A 22811-nucleotide genomic window follows, 5' to 3' on the forward strand; every position below is an offset into this window, starting at 1 on the left:
TGGGTGTGCATGTTTCCTGTTCTCTGCTGTGAATGAATGGGTGGATCATCTGAACAGTTTAACCCTTGTGTTGCCTTCGGGTCAATTTGACCCGATTCAATGTTTCACCCTCCTGTCGCCTTCGGGTCAATATGACCCGATTCAATGTTTAACCCTCCTGTTACCTTTATATTTTCTAACATATTTTACCCTTGAGGTCAATATGACCCCAGCTATTAAAATCTCCAGAAAATTATTAGAATTACCGGTAATATTGTTTTCCAATTTTAAGTGTGAGGTACTTTATGTTTGTTTGTTGACTCCCGAAAGAACACCGACATTAAACATTGAATCGGGTCAAAATGACCCGAAGGCAACACAAGGGTTAAGAAAGGCAGTTGAAGACTGAAGTTTATTTTGAGAAGACTGCATGTGACGAATGTCATAAGATATCATGGCAACTATTGTATGTCGCTACAAAGCGTTGGTCGGTAACAGCATATAGTCACAGGAGTGATGCATCATCCCAAAGGGTGTCCACTTCCAATAGAGTACTTGGGAATTGTCAGGGAAGGAGCAAATACTTAAGGTCCTAAACTTTTACTAATAAGTGGAAAAAAAGTCTTAGTTCAAAGTAAAAACCTAGAAGCTTTAAAGTCAGTTTTATCAAAAGTGTGATTCTTCTGCTGACCACAGGGCCTTCTGAGTGTTGATCAAAGAAGGACTACAATCATGTCTCCCCACGATGCATTTCCTCAATGGCTGACCTGGTAAGAAGCTTATTGCTTCACTCTGGGCCATGTGATGAATGAGATTAACTGGAACACCCTGCTATCTGACCGGCTAAAACACACGTCACAGAGTCCAGCATCCTTGGTTGGATTATATCACCATTTGTACGTCTGTCTCGAGAGCAGTAAATAACTCCACGTGAATATAAATAAAGCCGAGGTCCAGCTTGTCGCCTCCAGCGGGCCTTCAGACAACGGCTCTGCAGTCCGTCTGCAGCCGAATGCTGCATACCACGTGACAGTAGGGACTCCTCTTCTCTTCCCTGGAGTCAACGTGAGCCGGAAGCCAACTGGAAGCAGAATCCAACCAGACTGGGTTTCACTGGTGTGGCCGACGAGTAAGCCTCTTTGTTTTGAGCCTTTGGTAAATACTGTTGTGCTGTACGCTTCACTCGTTCTCTTGGGAAATTGGTATTGGCAGTGGTAGAAAAATTACTCCCAAATGTTTCTGCAGAAATAGTAAAACTATTTATACTGCACGGTAAAAAAGTCTTTCCCTCAAATGTTTACTTGGAGTAAAGAGTGAAATGGAGACGTTATTACCATAATGTAAATTGAAGTCAGCTCAAGGTGGAGCTTTCAATACAATATGATGCTGGAACACATTTGAATTGTTATATTTTGTGAGTCAAATCAGAATTTGCAAATGTAACCAACATTTCAAGGACACAGGGAGTAGTATCCAGTTGAGTGCTTTTTGAGCCTTCCATGAGTTACTAGGGTACAATGAGTCAGAGTAGTCACATCATTCAGTATTTTTCATAAGCATCATAATAAATCAGTAGCTGGAGTAACATTTTACGACATGATGTCTGATGCTAACTGTGGTTACTACAGCTAGTGTAGTAAAATTCAGTTTAAGATGCATAAGGATTGTGCTTGATTTGCTCAAAAAGCATTCTCTGTGATTGTAACCCCACCCCCACGCCATTTTTTTAAATTTCATAATAATAATTTGAATTATAATTATGTTGTCCTTATCAAGATTATATGTGATTATGCTGGGGAAATGTTTGTTTTTAAATTTGACCAGATTCTGGATTTGTTTTGTTGTGTTTAAAAATATAAAGAAACAAAAAGAGGAGGATAAAGTGTAGGTAATGGTAATCTTGGACTACAGGTTTGGCTGCTCAGCACTTTACAGAAGTGAAGATTGTCTTGTGTGAATGTTGGACTTGTTTTTATGTTGATGTTCTGTTTTAATGTTGTTTCTATCTTTCATGCTTTTACCTTTTATTCTGTATTGTAAGGTGACCTTGGGTGACTTGAAAGGCGCCTCCAAATGAAATGTATTATTATTATTATGAGACAGATTGGTGAGACGGTCGGGTTGTTTACTGGAGTGAGACGCTGTCCTACACTAGGTGGCAGTGGGGAGCCTCGGTGAGCAGCCAACAGGTATGTTGCCCCCCCCCCCCACCACCCATATAGTTGTTGGCTTTGCTTGGTTAATTTGTTTTTAATCACACCTCTGAGCCATTTGCAGACACACCTCATATATCCTTCAACTGTTAATGTTGTGTTCTCTGCGTGACTTTGAAGACAACAGAGCAACACCAGCACCAGACGTCATGTCGACTCCTATCAGTCCACTTAAACTCTTCCGCTGATGAAGATGACACTGCTGATGCCGTATAAATGGAATGTTTGACTCAAGGCCACCGAATCATCCTCAGCTCTCATTATCGAGAGAAATCCGTCACAATGAACACAAGCGCACGCACACACACACACACACACACACACACACACACACACACACACAGGCCTACGCACATACACGCACACACACGTGCATGCAAACAAACACATAGACAGGGTGTGTGTGGAGCTGATAAAGCACGTAAAAACATTACAGGGGAATGTTCTCTTATCCTCTACTGTATGCAGTTGGTGTAATTAGAAGGGTCCCCAGGGTGCAAAGGGAACGGAGGGTCAGCGGCATGGGGAAGAGGGAGGGAGGGGGGGGGGAGGATGGGGGCGAAGGACGGGGGGGGGGGGCTTTCCTCAGGAAAACATATCACCTTCCACCACAATAGAGCCCGTCAGGAAACCACAAGCAGCCACATTGCTCTCTTGAGTCACCGAGTACTCTTCTGACACGCTCTCACACTCGGCGGTCGCACACACGCACGCATGCAACACACTCCACAGACCTGGCAGCCCGCACAGCCCAGCACACTCCAGGATGACACCGTGCTGAAAACACTGCAAGTTCAATCTCCTCGGGTAAGTGTCAATGGTCCAATCCTGTGTTTCTCTGTGGAAGTCAGTGTGTTTGGGCATTTTCTTCACTGCACCAATGGGCACCTGGACATTTTGTTGTGTTCCTTTTAAATAAAGTTGAAACAGTTGATATAATTGGCCAACACAAATGTTATTAGAGGGGGGATTCTGGTCTGATTTCGATCTCAAGGTGTTTTGAACTTAATGAGGGCTGTGTTGTTCCAATGGCTCTCTGAAGACGGAGAGCCCTGAAGGATGTTTGCTCGCCTAACGGCCCCTCTGGTTGGTCATAAAAACCTTTAAAGTGTCTTCCTGTTTTCTGAGATGTCTGTTAAACGGCAGGAAGATGAGTTATTGAGTAGTTTCAGCACCACAAACAATGGTACAAGGCTGTCAATCAAAGAAATGAAGTGCAGGTAATTTACAAACGCATGCTCAAACTGGGTAAAAGCTGAGAGGAACAGAGTGTGCTTCCTTTACCCTGATACAGCACTGCATTTAGGATGTCTCGCTGATGGGCAGTTTTGGAAGGTTTGCTATCATCCCTACTCCAAAATAAATGGGTTATTATGAAAGATGCTTCAATATAAGCAGAGTGTATCTCCAAGCCAGAAATCTGGGGACGTGGATTCTATTTGTCACGGATGGATTGACAAAATTATTGAAATGACAGGACATTAATTATCCCCTTGATTATATAGGCCACAAAGTCATTATTTTGAATTCAATTTTCCACTAAAAAACAGACGGTTGTCCCCGCTGTCCAGTTGAGCTGCTCAGTGGGCAGCAGCAGGGGATTGTGGTGAGACAAGGAAGCCTCCAGGTCTCCAGGTGCATTCAGAACTAAGAACATGGACGTGGACTTTGCAAATTCAATATCAGGAAAGTGGCTCTTCATTCAGAGGGTTTACTAAAGGGTTTGATACAATTATTTATTGAGGCTTTATTTTCTAATTTTTGTAAAAATGTTTAAAAGTGAAACTACTGTACACTATTCTCTTTAGATATTGTGCAGGCTGAAGAGTTTTAAATGCTTTATTTCTACAATGGGTGAAATAATATACTGTATTTTTAGTCTATCTTAAAACAGTACTCACAAGTTGTATACAAATTGTATATATATATATATATATATATATACATACATACATACATATATATATAACATTCAAAGCAGTTTGAGTTTTCTATCATTCAAAGTGAAAGTCATTCAAAGTTTGTCCTACAGAAGTCTGGGTTTTTGTTTCTTCACAGAGAAGCATATTCCGAGTAAAAAGACCACTTGATCTCTTTAAATCAGACTTAACTTAACTTTAAATGGAATGCATCTTTAATAATAACCTTCAATTTTATATTGCGCTTCTCTAAATACCCAAAGTCGCTTACAGAGTCCAGTAGTCATACACACACAGTCATACCGGTGGTGGTAAGCTACATCAGTAGCCACAGCTGCCCTGGGGCAGACTGACGGAAGCGTGGCAGCCAATCAGCGCCTACGGCCCCTCCGACCACCACCAACATTCATTCACATCCATACGAACCGGGGTGAGGCTGCGGTGCATGTCTTTATGATGGTGGGGGAAACCGGAGTAAACCCACGCAGACACGAGGAGAACATGCAAACTCCACACAGAAAGGACCTGGAACGACCGGGACGACCGGGATTCGAACCCAGGGCCTTCTTGCTGTGAGGCGACAGTGCTAACCACTGAGCCACCGTGCTGCTTTACACAAAACAGTGCTATTATACATATGGGCATGTGTGTTGTTTAAGGAGAGACTTCACCCAACATTACACTATTCTTTAAGTTGCGTGGCAGACTCAACTATTTACATTTTACATTCAACTAGATGTTTCATATGACACATTATGTCCAGAAAAAGAAAGATAAATTGGGCCCAGTAAATACTTTCAAAATAAAAAACGTATTCCCAAATTTAACAAAAGTAATGGAAAACATTCTGAATTATTATATTACATACACTATTTATTTCTCACCAATGTTATATTTCTATAAGGCTGAATGAAGGTCAGCATGTGTAAATGCAGCAACATTTTGAATACATATTTCCTATTTGCTAAGTGAAGTGTGTAGCCAGGCATGTGAGCGGATGTTTTGGCTCCCAGCTTTATAAACTGTCTGATGGCTGACGTAGCACCATAAATAAATGTTTTTCACAATTTACGAGTTTTATTTCCTACTAGTACAAGGATGGAGTAATGTCTGGATATCCTGCTCATGTATGCTCTATATACTATCTGCTGGGGAAAAATCATTTATTGGCTAATCAGATGCTCGTAAATTTGACCTTTTCTAACTTAAGATCTGACATTGTCTTTGTTTTGCAGTTTGGTCAAATCTCAAGTGCAACCATGCCCATTCTGAAGAAGCTCCCGGGAAGGTCCAAGAGCTGCAATGACTTCCCCAGAGTGAACGGTGAACTGATCCTGCCCCGGCTGGACTTGAATGATCTCAATGATCTGAAGGATCTGAAGGACATGAACAGGAACTTAAACCCCTTTGAGGACGTGGACCTGTACGAGGGCGAGAGGCACAGCGGCGACGTGGGTCTCATCATGGGGGGCAACCTCGAGCTCAGGTCCTGCCGCGACGGAGAAGAGGAGGAGAACGAGGTGAACGCAGAGAAGCACGGGGCCGGGAACCCCAAAGGGAAACCCCTCAGGGGGACCCTGGAGCGCATCTGTGGAGTGTCGCCCCTCAAAACCCTTGGAAAGCTGGGCAAGGGGCTGCGCATATCGGGACGCAGCGTATGGGGGAACAACTCTCCCCACTACACCCCTGGAAACTCAAACAGTCTCCCACCAGAGAGGGAGAAAAGGAAAGGACTACGCAGGAGCTCCGAAGGAATTATGACCCTGCTCCGGTGAGGAGGGGTGGGGAGGAGAAATAGTTGTATAAAACCTAAGAAGATTCTAGCTGTAGCCATTGCATTGTGAATTTCTGATATAAAGTAGTAGAAAGTGCTTCAGCTGCTGTGGATGATATGTCTTGTGCAGAAAAAGATTAAGATATGCGTTACAATATTATGATACTCTATATATATTTATATATATAAATCCAAAGAGCCACATGATTTTGTGAAGATTGAGTAGGAAAAAATGAAGATGAGGCTGAGAATTCATCCATTATCTCATAAAGTAGAAAGAAGTTTTGCAAAAAACTTACAAGAGCACATTTTTAGAATTGTAATAGTTAAACAGTAGAAGAAACATCTTAAAACTTCAACATAAATCTATTTAAGTCAAAAGAACCCTTACAAAAAAATGCCAAACAACTAAATAATGTAACTATCACAGAAAAACTGTAAAGTAAGAATTCAATAAAGTTAATTTGTACAGCCCTTTATTACAAATCATAAATTGGCCGACGGTGGCTTCACAATCTGTACAACATACGACAGACATCCTCTGTCCCAGGACCTTTGCATCCGAAATCGGAAAACTCCCCCTTAAAATAATTATATAAGGGAGCCATTTTGATCAGCAGTGCATCAACAGAGCTCTAACGGTGTGAATAAATAGCCTTTGAGTCCCAGAGGATAGGTTAGCATTGCTGCTGGACAGTAATAGAATAGCATACAGTGTGCCTATTTCCTGGAGCATTTTTTAATATGCTACAGCAACTTGTTGATCTCCGGAACCTCTTTTGTGTTTCAGCAACTTGTTGATTACTCAATGCGACTATTTTTAACCGAGGCAGTCATGCTCACAATTTTCTAAGAACTATGTGGCATTCCAAACATAGCTCCTACTGGGCCTGATTGTCGAGTACAATACAAGCCTCAGGTCTCATTACTGTCCATACATTCCTGTATATGCAAAAATCCTGTGTTCTGATGGTGTGTCTTGTTTTCTCGGCGGGATGTCACTCATGTTCTTGGTTGCTGCTGTGAAAACTGTGCAGGATTACAGGTCGACGCAAGGAGGAACGCAGAGAAAGCCTGCCCTGCGGGAACCTGAGCACAGACAGTGAGGCGGAGGCCTCCAGACGGCCCTCCTTCCTCAGGATGGTCAGTATGGGCAAGCTGAAGAGGGAGTCCATGTCAGACAAGGCGTCCCAGGAGGCCGAGGAGGAAACAGAGGAGGAGGAGCCGGCGGTCAAAACCAGAGAGCCTCTCTCAGGTAACAATCAAGGAGGCCTCAGGTTTAAAAGGTCCAGGTCAAGAGTTTTAAAACCATGACCGACAATAATCTGTCTTTCGCGAGAAGTTCCCCTTCAAAATTGGCTCTTCCTGGTCAAGCTCTGGCAGTACTTCCTCCCAATCCTAGACAACTCTCTGATGAGGTTGAGAGGTCCCCAGATCCCTGAGTCACTGGGTTCAATCAACACCAGACTGTGAAATCAGGAAATGACTGCACTTCCTCCCACCACAGGTTCCTCCAGATACAAGTTTGACCAGGCTACTGTTCACAGGCTCCACAGGGAGCCTCGCTAGGAATAGAAGAGTGTGCAGAATGAGCAACAAATAAGCCAGTTTGTCAGTCAGGCACACGCACAGTTACTCAATAACCATGAAACGGATCTACCAGTTTGCATGTCAACCCTTCGTTTTGTTGCAAATAAACACAGCTGCCTTTTGTTCTCTCTTCTCGGTCCCACCAGTGCTGGAGATCCTTCAGTTGGTCAATCACAGAGACCTTCTCCTGGCCGACACACACATTCAGGAGCTGGAACGAGAATGTGAGCTGCTTTCCATCCTTCCGACCGCAGCCGCTTCAACCCTTACTCCTACCCTTAGTCCCAGCACGCCTACCGGTATGACCCCCTTTTCATCCTCACCCTTCGATGACGCCCTCAGCACCAATGCATCATTGGACTCAGGCCGGCGGAAGGTTAAGGACGTGGAGCTCCTGTACGAGGCCCTGCAGAGGGAGATGTGGGACGTAGTGCGGGAGTCCCTCCGCCAGCCTAGCGCTGGGCCCAACCTCGGGCTGGTGGTGCTGGTGATCCAGCAGGAGGAGCATGCCGATGCAGCCTGGGCCTTGAGAGAGGAGACCAAACCAGAGAGGGAGCCCCCCCGGATCCAGCCCAGCCAGCGTCCCCGGCGACTCAAGATAAAGTGGAGGCAGGCTGTGATGGAGGCGGCGGACTGGAGCCTACCGCAACAGGCCGACACCCAGGCGGGCCAGCTGGCCTCGTACCTGGAGCGCCTGAGGAGTCGGATGGTGGACGACCTGGATGCAGCGAGGAGGAATGCCGTGTCCATTTACCCCGAGGAGTTTGCTGCCTTCCATGTGTACGTGGACAGTTACCATCGAGCCGTTGCCAAGCGTCTAAGGACCATGACCAGGGGGCCGCTGCAGATCACAGACGTCTACTCTTTACTGGACTGGTTCTACAACATCTACAACAGGTAGGACGCCTTATCAGACAGTGAACCCCTCATGCAATCAGGCAATGATGATGCTACACACCTGGAAACTGGACTTGTTTCGTAACGAGTTCTCGCTTTCGACCAGGGATGTCCTCGGAACCATCGGCACAACCGCACCCATCAACTACGCTTCACTGGAGCCCATTCTGCCCCAAGACACAGTGGAGCGTCTGGAACAAGACTGCATCACTATCGTCAGGGTGAGAAAGGCTCTTCTTTTACAAAGTTGACATTCGAGATATTAGACAGGTTTTAAATTCACACTGTGATTTTTCAGGAGAAGGTGACCATAGATCTGATTCAGGTTCTGGATGAAGAGGAGAGGCGATGGGCCCAGACCATGCACATAGAGGAGTATCAGTCCCACCTAGCACGCTCAGTCATCCAGGTATGTTGTCATTTTTCCCTGTAAAATGTCTCTTTTGCCTAAGATGCAGCTGTCTTATTGCTTGTGTCTTTCCTAATTTCAGAGGTTGAAGGTGGACCTGGACAGATCTACATCTGTCAACCAGTGTCTAGGGGCAAGAGTGGCTCGCTGCAGTCTCTTTGGACTGGCTGACTTTCTCTACAAGTGAGTATACACAGTACAGAGGGATACATAAATAAGGATCCGTTCGCAATGTACTGGAATTTTTTATTTCAGAAGTTCTTCGATACAGAACAGTTTGTTTTACAGCATAGGACATGATTGTTCATTTCTAGATTGTACTTGTATTCAGTCGGTCTTTATAAAACCTCTGTGTCCAGTTTCCAGAGGAAGGCGGAGATATTTCATGATACTCAGGCAGAATTTGGAGACAGAGGGGACGGATATGTCGCCAGGACCATAGCTCTAGTAAACTGCTGCCCTCCTCTCAGGTTGATTCATTATTCAACTTAAACAAATTTCCATTTCCTACAAAATTTGGCTGAGAGTCCAGCTACCTTACTCCTGTGTCTCCTGTAGATCCCTAGTGGAGCGCTGCCGGCAGTGTGACTCACAGGGCAGTGAGGAGACGGCGCAGAGAGCCAACTCCTCCCTAGACAGGATCATCAACCAGTCAGTGAGGGTGTTGACTGACAGACTGTTTGAACACATCAGGGTGAGTAAGCCTCGTCTCGGTCCTGAAATCAGAACTATTGTTTTAGAAATTATCCCACAGTAAAAGAAAACTCTCCCAAATTCCACAGCACGAGCTTATTATAACCCTGCTCTAGCCACATATTCCTGATGTATTTATTTTGGTCAGAGCATTTGAGTTATTGATTGCTGTCGGGATATGAAGAGAATTACAAAAAAATATAATAGAACATTTTTTTGGAAGCAGCTTCCAATCATTTCATTTTTATTTAATTAATTTATTTATTTGAACAGGGACTGTACACATCAATCAACCCAGGGGTAAATGTGTCAGTCTTAGCTAAGGCTAAATTTGAACCGTAGTTCCTGTGGCCAGATATTACAAGCCTTCACTAAAGGAGAAAAAGGTTATCACAGAAACATCATAAAAAGCAATAAACATACAGGTTACGATATCAGCAGACTACTTGAGTAAATGTCTTCTATTAACCAGAGTTTGGTCTGTTGTCTTTCCAGCCTTTCTTTGACAAACTGGTAAGGAGAAAATGGCTGAACAACACAGAGGCCTTTGAGGCCATTGAAGCCAGCATTAAACAACACTTCAAGAAGTTCAGAAGGATGGACTCCCCACCTTATCAGGTAACACTTGTGTGATGGAACAGAGGTGGTGTTTAACACTTGACAGCTTTGCTTGAGGGTCATATGTAACCAGTCAGTGATTAGTTATTTCGATTGACTGGTAGACCCTCGTGGGAGAGGTGCATCGGCGGGTCTTGGTGGAGTACGTCCGAGCCATCATGAGGGGACGAGTCATTTGCACATCCTCCAAGATGAGAAAGAGGATTGCTTTCCGCCTGCAAGATGAGGCCAAACAGCTGAAAGGACTCTTTAAGGACCTGGTACGTCTTGTCATTTAAGCCTGATACCCTGCAATGAACTTATACTCTGTAATGCCAAGTACAGTGGACCTATAGAAGATAACACAAAATAAAAAATGCATTCAAAACAGAGCTAATGATTTGCTTTTCAGGAGATAAACAATTCCAACTTGCTGATTCTTAAAAACACTGGGCAGAGCTGGCGCAGGGAACACAGAGTCTGACCCTCGAGCTTCCTATGTTAGAAATACATCAGACTGTGTTGATACAGCAGCGAGCTCTGAGAAATGACTGCCGTCAGTGAGATGGAGATGGATGGACCGGACTTACGTTAGCACTTGCCAAAGAGGGGAAGTTAGTGAAAAACCACTGGGCCTACCAGCGTGGCATTTGCCCCCTTTCTGTACGCGAGTTCAAACAAGTGTCCGTCACCTCGGCTGACAACAGGAAGCTGCTGTGTTCAGGAGGAACTTCCTGTTCCTGTCAGCCGTCTTTGATGTGGCTCTGGGATGGCCTTGATGGCCTCTTTCGCCGTAGAGCGGGATGAAGTGTCCGTGGAAACTTTGAGGGGGGCAAGGGGGAGAGGGGGGGGGGAGTTTTTAATGGCTTTCTAAAAAAGACTTCGTTATTTTTAGTGGACGCCAAGCCAGAGAATCCTGCTTTCTTTTTTTTTCTGAGGTAAAACACAACCTAGAAAAACAGAGGTGGAGCTTTGTTATTCGCTCAGTAAATCAGCTAAATATTTGGCCTCTGATCTTTAAAGGCATTAATCTGCGACTCCTCTGAAGGCTTCTGAAAAGCACACAATAAATCAGGAGAAGAGGTCATTTGGACCAGCGATAACAAATGCTGTTGAACAATTTTCCATTTTTTAATGCTGACTTGTACGTATTAATGGCAATGCATAGTTGTTAATTTGCGCTAATTATAAATGGCTGTTGTGCTCTTTGTCTCCCCTGTGTGCGTCAGGACTCAAGTTCCTCCTGGTTAGACAGCATCGTCTGCCACCTAGCTGACATCATTCTCCTGGAGGACACTCCGTCCATCCAGATGGAGGTTGCCGTCCTGGTGAAAGAGTTTCCAGATATACGGTGAGTGGTTTAAACATGAACAGTCCTGGAACATTTCTGTTACAACCAGGAAATAGATCTTCTCTCTTACTGTACCTCCGAAGACCCTATATTCCTTTATGCTTATTGCTACATATTCCCGGTGCTGTTTTTGGCACTCTGCCAAAGCATGGAAAAAGTAAGACTTTTTCCGTCACAATGGATCAAAACAAGGAAAAGGAGTGCGGAAACATATCTACATTAACGTTACTATTTTTGGAGAGGGGAATGGGTCTGTTTTGAGAATGGACGAGGCCTCAAGGGGACAGGAGGGGGTCAGGGGTCCCATGGCTGTTATTGCACAAACTCAGGTGACGGTTGGCAACTTAAGGCTGCGCGTGACGCACAAGTCTCAGCGGAGCAGACAGGAAGCTGCCGCAGAGTATTTCCTGTTCCTGCCACCCTGCAGGAGACAGACTGGTGCCACACTTGGAATCAAAGGGGGAGAGGTGTGGAAGAGGAGGGCAAAACATAGTAGTGCAGACCCGGAGACATGCTAACTCACCGCTTGACTCACCCCTTTTGTTTCCCGCATAGCATCCACTGCTGGAATTATAACAGATCAAAGGCTGCTGGCCTCGTTAAACTGCAGCAGAGTTTGTTGCTGAGCATACGTTGCAGTGCACATGTTGACGTTGCTCAGCACACGCCTCTTTATTCAAATGTGTACTTAAACGACAAGTGCCAACTTAATTGCTTTATAGAGTCATGAGCCATTAGCTTTTGGGTCCCAGTGTCTTGACACGATATGACATTCGTTTCAGCCAACACTTCATCACTTCAACTCAAATTCGTCAAGAACAAGTGAAGATGTAATGGTTTGTCGTAGAACCCTGTGTTCATTACATTTCCTGCAGATTTGGCGACTTATTGGAAAGTTTTATTTCCAGATAAAAAGTATAAACATCAGCCAAAAGGGATTATCGCAGACAATACTCTCAAATAGCATTGTTTCACTTCCGTTCCCCCTTTGTGTGTTTTGGGTTATTTGCCTGGAATAAATAAGCTAAATAGAAACCAACTTTTTGTTTTACCACATAAGATAAGTCAGTATATAGCCCTCCTTCATGTATCTTAAATACAAGGGTATAAATGGGTCTACCAAACATCCCCACAAAAACACCAGTCCTCCTTTAGTGTAGTAATGGTGACCTGAAGTCATGTGACCTTGGCGTTGGTTTATAACGTTAACATTTTCACTTTGACAATTTCAGTCGCACTTCAAATATCATAAAAAGTGGTGTTCATTTGTGAAGATTATCTTGATGAACAAAACATGTTAGTATCATCAAGGTTTGTTTGCCAGTTTATTTTCTGACATCCAAAATAATAAATAAATAAACCATTAATAATGGATAAATCCCATTGATTAGTGCGATACTAACTTCCCGGTTAGCCAAGAAAAACATGTCTTCCCAGCACTTTTTTATGTTTATGATTAGTCGGCCACCTCGAGGGGCAGAAGTAATTCTGAAAGTCTCAAAGGGGGAAGTTGTTATATCATAAAGAGCATCAAAGGCCGCGTTGGGAGGAGGTCAGGAGGTCAGATACATTGAAAAGGTACGCTGACTTATTTGAACATAAGTTCGAAGCGGATTTAACTAACCCCTAATCTTCATTCATGTAACATGTACAGTATGTAAATTACTTTCAAAACCTAAGCTATGTAACACAAATTTATTTTATTTTATTTAAACCCAAACCATGATCTCTTCCGAAACGTTTTTGAAACTTCAGCCGTCTCTCCAATGGTATGTTGCTTTTCAATTCAATTCAATTCAGTTTATTTGTATAGCCCAATTTCACAAATTACAAATTTGTCTCGGAGTGCTTTACAATCTGTACACATAGACATCCCTGCCCCAAAACCTCACATCGGACCAGGAAAAACTCCCAAATAACCCTTCAGGGGGGAAAAAAAGGGAAGAAACCTGCAGGAGAGCAACAGAGGAGGATCCCTCTCCTAGGATGGACAGATGCAATAGATGTAATGTGTACAGAAGGACAGATTTAGAGTTAAAATACATTCAATGAATATGACAGAGTGTATGAATAGTTCATAGTAGGCATATTCCACGATGGAGACCTCCACGATCCATCAGGCAGATGGCGGTGGGGAGGAGGAGTGGGCGGAGTCTCAACAGGACAGTGGCGTAGTCATGAGCAGGAATTCCACGACCCAGACGATCCATCAGGCAGATAGATCTATGCCGTCTCATAGGGTCCGATGACCCCATGAGACGTAAAGTCAAAAGGACTTCGGGAGAAAGCAGAGTTAGTAACGTGTGATTGAGAGATGAAAATTCATCCTTAAGGAGAGAAAGAAGAGGAGATAGGTACTCAGTGCATCCTAAAACGTCCCGCGGCAGCTATAAGCCTATAGCAGCATATCAAGGGGCTGGACCAGGGCAAACCTGATTCAGCCCTAACTATAAGCTCTGTCAAAGAGGAAGGTCTTAAGTCTACTCTTAAACGAGGTGGCTGTGTCTGCCTCCCGGACTGAAATTGGAAGCTGGTTCCATAAAGAGGAGCTTGATAACTAAAGGCTCTGGCTCCCATTCTACTTTTTAAGACTCTAGGAACTACAAGTAGTCCGCATTTAGTGAGCGTAGCTCTCTAGTGGGGCAATATGGTACGACAAGCTCCTTAAGATATGATGGAGCATCACCAATCAAGGCTTTGTAGGTTAAGAGAAGAATTTTAAAAGTGATTCTTGATTTTACTGGGAGCCAGTGCAGAGCAGCTAGTGCAGGAGTGATGTGATCTCTTTTCTTAGTTTTAGTGAGAACACGAGCTGCAGCATTCTGGATCAACTGGAGGGACCTAAGAGATTTATTAGAGCAGCCTGCTAATAAGGAGTTGCAGTAATCCAGTCTCAAGTAATGTGACGCGTGAACCAATTTTTCTGCATCTTTTGAGACAAGATGTGCCTGATTTTTGAAATATTACGTAGATGAAAGAATGCAGTCCTTGAGATTTGCTTTACGTGGGAGTTAAAGGACAAGTCCCGATCAAAGATAACGCCAAGATTCTTTACAGTGGTGTTGGATGCCAGGGCAATGCCGTCTACAGAATCCACATCACCAGATAATTGATCTCTGAGGTGCTCAGGGCCGATTAAAATTACTTGGTTTTGTCTGAGTTTAACATCAAGAAGTTGCAGGTCATCCATGTTTTATGTCTTTAAGACATGCTTGAATTTTACAGAGTTGGTTGCTCTCCTCTGGTTTTATGGATAAATATAGTTGAGTGTCATCTGCATAACAATGAAAGTTTATGGAGTGTTTCCTGATAATATTGCCCAAAGGAAGCATGTATAAGGTAAATAAAATTGGTCCAAGCACAGAACCTTGTGGAACTCCGTGATTAACGTTGGTGGTTATCGGCGTCATCGTTTACAAATACAAACTGAGATCGATCTGATAAATAGGATTTAAACCAAATTAGTGCCGTGCCTGAAATGCCAATCGACTGCTCCAGTCTCTGTAACAGGATGTCATGGTCAATGGTGTCGAATGCAGCACTAAGGTCTAACAAGACCAGGACAGAGAGGAGTCCTTTATCTGCTGCCATTAAGAGGTCATTTGTAATTTTCACCAGTGCCGTCTCGGTGCTGTGGTGTTTTCTAAATCCTGATTGAAATTTCTCAAATAAACTATTATGATGTAGAAAGTCGCACAACTGATTTGCGACCACTTTCTCAAGGATCTTGGAGAGGAAGGGGAGGTTAGAGATCGGTCTGTAGTTAGCCAATACCTCTGGATCCAAAGTGGGCTTCTTCAGGAGAGGTTTAATAACAGCCACCTTGAAGGAGTGTGGTACGTGGCCTGTTAGCAGAGACACATTGATAATATCTAATAGAGAGCCGCCAATTAAAGGCAAAACGTCTTTAAGCAGCCTCGTCGGGATGGGGTCCAAGAGACAGGTAGACGTGTTCAAGTAAAACCGTTGAAAATAATTGGTCACGGTTGATAGGAGAAAATCCTCCAAATATACACCAGGGCATACAGCGGTTTCCAAGGCCATTCCACTTGAGGACAGATTGGCACTGGTTATGGGCAAGAGATTATTAATCTTGTCCCTAATAGTTAAAATCTTTTCATTAAAGAAGTTCATAAAGTCATTACCACTAAGGTTTATAGGAATGCTCGGCTCCACAGAGCTGTGACTCTCTGTCAGCCTGGCTACAGTGCTGAAGAGAAACCTGGGGTTGTATTATTTTTTTCTATTATTGATGAGTAATAGGCTGCTCTGGCATTACGGAGGGCCTTCTTATATGTTTTAAGACTATCTCGCCAAACTAAGCGGGATTCTTCGAGATTAGTTGAACGCCATATGCGTTCAAGCTTTCGTGACGTTTGCTTCAGTTTGCGGGTCTGAGGGTTATACCAGGGAGCAAACCTCCTCTTCCTCACTGTCTTCTTCTTCAGAGGGGCTATCGACTTTTGAAGTCATTGGCAAACAGGCTGTGCTGTGTTTAGGTTTAAGAGTGTGGTTTATTTATCACAATCTTGATGAGCAAGTATTACAACATAGCAAGTACTATGCATGGTGAAATTCAATGTGGCGTGGTCCTAAAGTTGAATTTAGAAAACGTGTGTGAAAAAAAGGGCCTAAACAAAGAACAATTCTAAATAAAGCTTCAATTCAATTCAGTTTATTTGTATAGCCCAATTTCATAAATTACAAATTTGTCTCGGAGTGCTTTACAATCTGTACACATAGACATCCCTGCCCCAGAACCTCGCATCGGATCAGGAAAAACTCCCAAATAACCCTTCAGGGGGGAAAAAGGGAAGAAACCTTCAGGAGAACAACAGAGGAGGATCCCTCTCCAGGATGGACAGGTGCAATAGATGTCATGTGTACAGAAGGACAGATTTAGAGTTAAAATACATTCAATGAATGTGACAGAGTGTATGAATAGTTCATAGTAGGCATATTCCACGATGGAGACCTCCACTATCCATCAGGCAGATGGCGGTAGAGAGGCGGAGTGGGCGGAGTCTCAACAGTGGGCGGAGTCTCAACAGGGCAGTGGCGTCATCGGTAGCAGGAATTCCACGACCCAGACCTCGATGATCCATCAGGCAGATAGGATCTATGTCGTCTCATAGGGTCCGATGACCCCATGAGACGTGAAGTCAAAAGGACTCCGGGGAGAAAGCAGAGTTAGTAGGTGGAAGGTGGAAGCTGGTTCCATAAAAGAGGAGCTTGATAACTAAAGGCTCTGGCTCCCATTCTACTTTTTAAAACTCTAGGAACTACAAGTAGTCCCGCATTTAGTGAGCGCAGCTCTCTAGTGGGGCAACATGGTACTACAAGCTCCTTAAAATATGATGGTGCATCACCAATCAAGGCTTTGTACGTTAAGAGAAGAATTTTAAAAGTGATTCTTGATTTTACTGGGAGCCAGTGCAGAGCAGCTAGTGCAGGAGTGATGTGATCTCTTTTCTTAGTTTTAGTGAGACTACGAGCTGCAGCATTCTGGATCAACTGGAGGGACCTAAGAGACTTATTAGAGCAGCCTGATAATAAGGAGTTGCAGTAATCCAGTCTCGAAGTAACAAACGCGTGAACCAATTTTCCTGCATCTTTTTGAGACAAGATGTGCCTGATGTGCCTGATGCCATTAGTCATGATTTATTTACATAAAGACCCTTGTGAAATGTGCCTTTGTGGAAAGTAGAACCAAATGTTCTGTTCCTTCCCAGCAGCTGATGCTCTGACTCAGACAGATGGGACTGGAGACTCAAAGTCATGTCAGCCTTTGACGACACCAAGCAGACCCAATTCCCATTAATACTCGTCTCGCCCTTTTTTCTCCCTGTCTCCTTCCTCCCAACAGGAAGAAGCACGTCTCCACCCTACTGAATATAAGAGGGATGATGCGGCAGGCTGAGCGCCAGGAGATCCTCAACATCGTCAAAGACTTTGAGTGCCGCAGCGCCCTGGTGTGCCGGGATCGCGCCCTCTTCTCTGACATCCCCATCACCTCGGAGGTGCACTGCATAAGCTTGGGCCTCCTCCGCTTCGCCATGACCATCTCCAACTGGTTCTCAGAGCACCGTCCCAGGCGTAGCCACGGGGCGAGTGGCGGAGGCGCGACCTCTCAACCGGCTGAGTGCCAGAACATGGAAGACGTGAATAAACACCACAAGGAGGACTAGCGCCTGGTGCTCGTGTTGGGAGAGCGGTCACAGACACACGCTGGGAAGACAGCGATGCACCTTGACCCGAAACTGATTACACCAAATAGTGTGACCAGAAACTTGATCTCAGGTACTGCTCGTACTGTACTCACTGACATTTCTCCATCTCCACATGTGCATTTTCTTTTAATGTGAAACAGACTGTGCATCCTGATAATCACAATGATTTATCATGCTGATCTAGACGCCTACAGAAGCAAACTAGTGGTATCAAATATCCTGAAAATGTAACTTCTTCAGTCTTTTGCTTTCTCCAGAGGCTGTTGTTTAACATGTATTTACCCAACCATATATACCCACTCTCTGGTATATACACCACATGTATACAAGGATATAGTTTATGGACGTGGAAATGTGTTGAACTCTCACTGTGAATGAAATGGATCTGTTGCTGGAAACATAATAAAATCCCATTGACTGGGTAGAGTAAACAGACTCAGCTGCTCTGTCATTGTGTCCTGCATACCAGGTGTTTGTACCCTAGCTCTGAGGTTGTCCTTTTCGGGCTGCTTCTAGCTTAAGGTGGCCCTGAATGGGGGAGTGTCAGACACTAAGTCTACAGTTATATTAAACAAAGGCACTTTGACAAACAGGCGACAAACACTTCATGCCTTCATTTTTTATGTCGACATTTGGCAGCTTTGTTCTGAAATATGGGGCTCCGCCGCGGCTGCTATGTGACGCTCTACCCGCCGCACAGCGTTCACAGGGTCACGCACCCCGAGGCCAACAACGGGATGTTTTTGGATAAACAAAGATTTCCTGTTGTCCACCGAGGTGCCAACGGATGCTTTTATTGGAGCCAAGTTTACGTTATGTGCTAGGAGGGAACTTCCTCTCTGCTGTTCAGAGTGCACAGCAAACACAGCCACGCAGCCGTTTCATGTCCGAAGCTGCTCGGCGACTTCTCAAAACAAAAGCCGGCCAGACTCGGCAGGGGTCGTTCTGCACAGTGACCTCTCCGAGTCGACGGGTCGATGTATCTGAATGTGAATGTGCAGCTGGCTGCATGGAAACCGTAGAAATAACTGCTGTCTTCAGGGTGTTGGACTGTACGGCTGGTGGCCCGAACACATGACCAGATAATGTTTGGTCATGTGTTCGGGCATCTCGTCATCACCAGTCAGCAGCGAGGTCAGTGTGGTAACATCAAAGGTCATCCAAGGGACATGATGGGCCTCAGGTGATCTTAGATATGTTAGACCAACAGCTGGTATATCTGTTGAAGTTATTAATTTAGTAATAAGTGCGTTCACAATCAGATCATTAAAAGAAAAGTGTTCAATCCGGTCTTTTTTCTTTGATCCATTTAAGTGTACCAACTGGTGATGCAGAAAATATCTATATAAACATTATTCTATAAATTAAATTAATTAATAAAATGTATTATTACTACAATTATTATTATTATTATTGCCCTTGTGAGGTTTGCCCATTAAAAAAGTGAATTTACCCAATTCTTAATTCTCCTCCATGTAAATATCCAGTATATATAAGAATGCGAATATACATGAATTCATGTTTCCACATCACATTTGTTTGAATGGAATACTGCACCACGATTGGCTCCCAAACAAGCTGTGATGTCATAAGTCCTACAGTCGTTATTCTGCACAGTGAAGCTCAAACATAGTGAAGTCACTCAAAGCAAAACACAGTTTTGAGGGGAGGAAGTCTTTCTTTTTTAGTTTGATATTTATTAAATAATACAAATATTTTTTTGCTGAGAATAGTACCTGTGCTTTGAAGTTGTATCTTCTTTGAATGCATCATACTGGACAGTTCAACACAAGTACTTTTATAAGAAATGTAAAAATTAGTTTTATGCACAAGCACTTCTACAAATACCAGGTATGCTATAATAGGATTTTAAAATGATTGACGGTCTTAAGGTTAGATAAGAAGTATGTAAGAGGGTTTTGATCCGGATATATCGACTTCCACGATGGGCATTTGCTCCGGGGTGAGTTATTCTTACTTGTTTCGTGACTTTAAGAACAATGCTTCTCATGTTTTTGTTGCGCTCACACGTTAATGCTGTCCATTTTGCCACTTCCTCCTATTGACATGTGTTTGATTTACAGCTCAATATAACCAGCGTGCAAACTTATGAATGTGCCACAAGGGAAAGACTCATACATGTCATAAGATTCAAACATCCTCAAATGTTTCTTCAAGCTGTTTACCTGCTCCCAGACAATAGATCAAAGATGAGTGCAACACCCACATGCTTTATTTTGAATAAATTCCTTGAATGTGTGGACCAGAACAGGAAGAACACTAAGTGAAGTTGGCATGGACTGAAAGTTAAGTTTGGTAATGTGGCTTCTGAGTAATATGTATACCTGAAAACATTATCAGACATCCTTTGGTATAGTAGAGTGAGGGCGGATGTTGAATCGCTGTTTTCCAGGTATCCCAGGCGGGGATTACCATCTCGGACTGAGGGTCGCAGGTAGGACCGAGGGCCAAACTCTTGAAGGTTCCCCTCCATCACGCCGCTGGAGGTGGAGCGGCCCACGGTATCACAATGCAATCCCTGGGAAGCACTCCCCTGCTTCCTCTCATTAACGCAGCTCTGCAATGGAAAACCCATCTGGCTGTGTTCGGACTGTTTGTTTTCGGAAGCGAGCCGTGCCCTGTCTTTGTTCACACTGTCATGCACTTTCGGTGGTTCCACTCTTTTCTGTTTGTTTGCTTCTCCTGCAGCATAAATAATATTAAATGAATTAGACTGCAGTGGCTGAGAGGGGCACTGGTCTCAGTTCTTATTTAGTCTAGATGGGGACGCTCAACTGTTTTTACCCCCCATCTGGCTTCAGCCAATGCATGTATGCACATAACTGAGCTATGGGCCTTATATAGCAACTCAATGAAATATTGGGCTAATATTGATCATTTTAAATAGACATGAGGCAATAACTCTCTCCACTTCCAATAGATGAGCATTGGTGTTGGTGAAAAGCAGTGAAAAACGTTCTTCCTCGATTCTCTTGCTCTAAGTATTCCTTTCATTACGACTCACAACATGCACACTATACGATTAGATTGACTTATAAACTTATAAAATGAATAAATCAACTTGACAGAAACATATTATTTGCTGTAGATAGGTGACTATTCTCACTGAACAATTTGCCTCACTTGTTGTCCTCACAAATACGGTCTCCTTTGAGAGTTCTCCCTGCTGATCCACGTGAGATGTAACTGTCAAACAGCATCCTTTAGATGCAGGAAAAAAGTGCATTAACATCGTCCTTTATAAAAGTGTTTCTTGTCCGCAGGGGACAAAGTGTGTCAAATGTCTCAAGGTTGTCGGATTGTTGAGCTCAGTACAGTTACAAGATGGACTTCAATCAAATGTCTGGCATTTGATTGGACCACTGAAATGTTGATGGGCTTAGAATGTAGCTGAGGACTGATGCTCCACACAGTATTAATTAATAATATATATAAATTTATATTAGATATTACGAATGGGGAATGGAAATGGATTAACCCGCACTCCTCTGCCTCTGATTGGCTTATTCTTACCTGAGCCTCAACTAATCTCATTCCTCTAGCCTAAACCAAACAAACCCGACCAATGAGGGCAGTCGCACTGGCTGGTCAATAGCGAGTTATTCCATCGCTGTCGAAGGATTTGCACATTGATCGATGAATAGATATCCTATTATTGGCACGTCATATTTAGTTTAACAGAAGAAACAAATATTCAATGTTGATATACAAATATATGAAGATTTTTTTTTCTTCACATATTGGTAAACAGGTGCTCAATATGAATATTAGAAAGAAATTCTCCATTTCAACGCGGTTTTCTGGGAGGGTATTTAATCACATTATCAAAATGAGCTTAGCCTCTGGGTCTTGGTCGAGGTGTGGCCGTCAGTCATCAGCAACGTGTCATTTGTTTGTGGTTATGTAAGCACTTTGGAATGACCCGGCGTGACATGACCCGACAGGGCAGGATTCAATAGAGTGAACCTCCTGTCCTCTCCCATGTCCAGTCTATACTTTCTGTCAGGATGGCTGCCCACTTGAACCAAAACAATGGTGTACTCCATCACTGCTGATGGGATATCCTGATTTATGTTATCTGAGCGGATCCATCAAGTGGATCTTTATTTAGCTCAGAGGAGGTGCACGGCCCTGCCTGCCGGTGCCCACTCAACTCTAGATCGAACAGACACGGCAACCTGTTTGTTTCGTTATCAGCGTCACACTGAATCAGCGTCCGTGGGCCTCGGACGCAGACGGAGCGGAGGAAGTTCAGCTTTGTTCAAAGCAGGCACCACAATCTAAAATAAACTTTGACGCTATCTCAAATCGTTTCTCATTCGTAAAAATGCATCCGCAAAACAAACCTTTTATTTTTTTCCACATGCTGATACGCATCATTTGTGCTAGAAGTCATCCTGGGTGGATGCAGCGATATAAATATTGTTGCTCTAGTCTCCGCTGGCCTGATGCCACTTACACTGTAAACATCCCAACCTGACCAGGTTATTTGTTTTCCTTTGTTTAAACTATTTTGACGTCTGTATAATAGTGAGAAAAAAACAGGGGGAGGCGTTGTCCTGAATGTCTGTATTTATGTGAACACATCCCCTGGCCTCACAGCACCAGCCAGTGTCAATCAACCAGTGATACAGCGATAAACAAGACGATGGAAAACCTCCAAGCTCCAGGTGGGATCATCATGAAAGAAGCAAACCAAGTGAATTAGGATCTTAGAAATCAGCCAGTCTGATCTTTTACCCATGTTTCTAGTTGATGATATAGATGGTGGTTGGTTTACTATACATTTTTTGATATTCTTGATCATCAATTCAGTTTATTTTGTATATCCCGATATCTCAAATTACAAATTTGCCACAGAGGACTTTACAATCTGTACACATACGGCATCCCTGTCCCAGAACCTAACATCGGATCAGGAAAAATTCCCAAAAAATTGAAAAAAAACTTTCACAGAGAAAAAAGTGAAGAAACCTTCAGGAGCGCAACGAAGGAGGATCCCTCTCCAGGATGGACAGAAGCAATAGATGTCATGTGTACAGAATGAATCATTACAGAGTTACAACACATTCAATGAATATGACAGAGTGTATGAATAGTTGGTAGTAGGCATGGACCACAATCCAGACCTCCATGAT

The 22811-nt window shown here is 43.7% G+C and overlaps 1 protein-coding gene across 5 annotated transcripts; it reads left to right on the forward strand.

Annotated features, from left to right (window-relative positions):
• The first annotated feature begins 869 nt into the window (after window positions 1-869).
• exoc3l2a (exocyst complex component 3-like 2a) lies at window positions 870-18087 on the forward strand. Of its 5 annotated transcripts, none has more exons than XM_056410199.1 (14): window positions 870-1108; window positions 2079-2168; window positions 5347-5882; window positions 6923-7140; window positions 7622-8372; window positions 8479-8593; window positions 8671-8781; window positions 8864-8964; window positions 9141-9251; window positions 9340-9475; window positions 9970-10092; window positions 10197-10352; window positions 11301-11422; window positions 17289-18087. In XM_056410199.1, the coding sequence occupies exons 3-14, from the start codon at window positions 5371-5373 to the stop codon at window positions 17608-17610; spliced, it is 2778 nt and encodes a 925-aa protein (XP_056266174.1). In that variant the 5' UTR covers window positions 870-1108; window positions 2079-2168; window positions 5347-5370; the 3' UTR covers window positions 17611-18087. The 5 variants fall into 5 exon arrangements, with proteins under 5 accessions (XP_056266174.1, XP_056266183.1, XP_056266166.1 ...); XM_056410208.1 differs by having other exon boundaries at window positions 2083-2168; XM_056410191.1 differs by lacking the exons at window positions 870-1108; window positions 2079-2168 and adding an exon at window positions 2795-2999.
• The last annotated feature ends 4724 nt before the right edge of the window (window positions 18088-22811 follow it).

Source organism: Pseudoliparis swirei, chromosome 3 (assembly GCF_029220125.1).
Source record: "Pseudoliparis swirei isolate HS2019 ecotype Mariana Trench chromosome 3, NWPU_hadal_v1, whole genome shotgun sequence".
In the NCBI taxonomy this organism is placed as follows: Eukaryota; Metazoa; Chordata; class Actinopteri; order Perciformes; family Liparidae; genus Pseudoliparis; species Pseudoliparis swirei.

Bases quoted from the DNA above. Each gene is read 5' to 3' on its own strand.
- exoc3l2a (XM_056410184.1), top strand. From the start codon at position 5,218: ATGTCTGGATATCCTGCTCATGTATGCTCTATATACTATCTGCTGGGG. The intron at 5,883-6,922 runs GTGAGGAGGGGT...AAAACTGTGCAG, and splicing joins GGAATTATGACCCTGCTCCG to GATTACAGGTCGACGCAAGG. The intron at 9,476-9,969 runs GTGAGTAAGCCT...TTGTCTTTCCAG, and splicing joins GACTGTTTGAACACATCAGG to CCTTTCTTTGACAAACTGGT.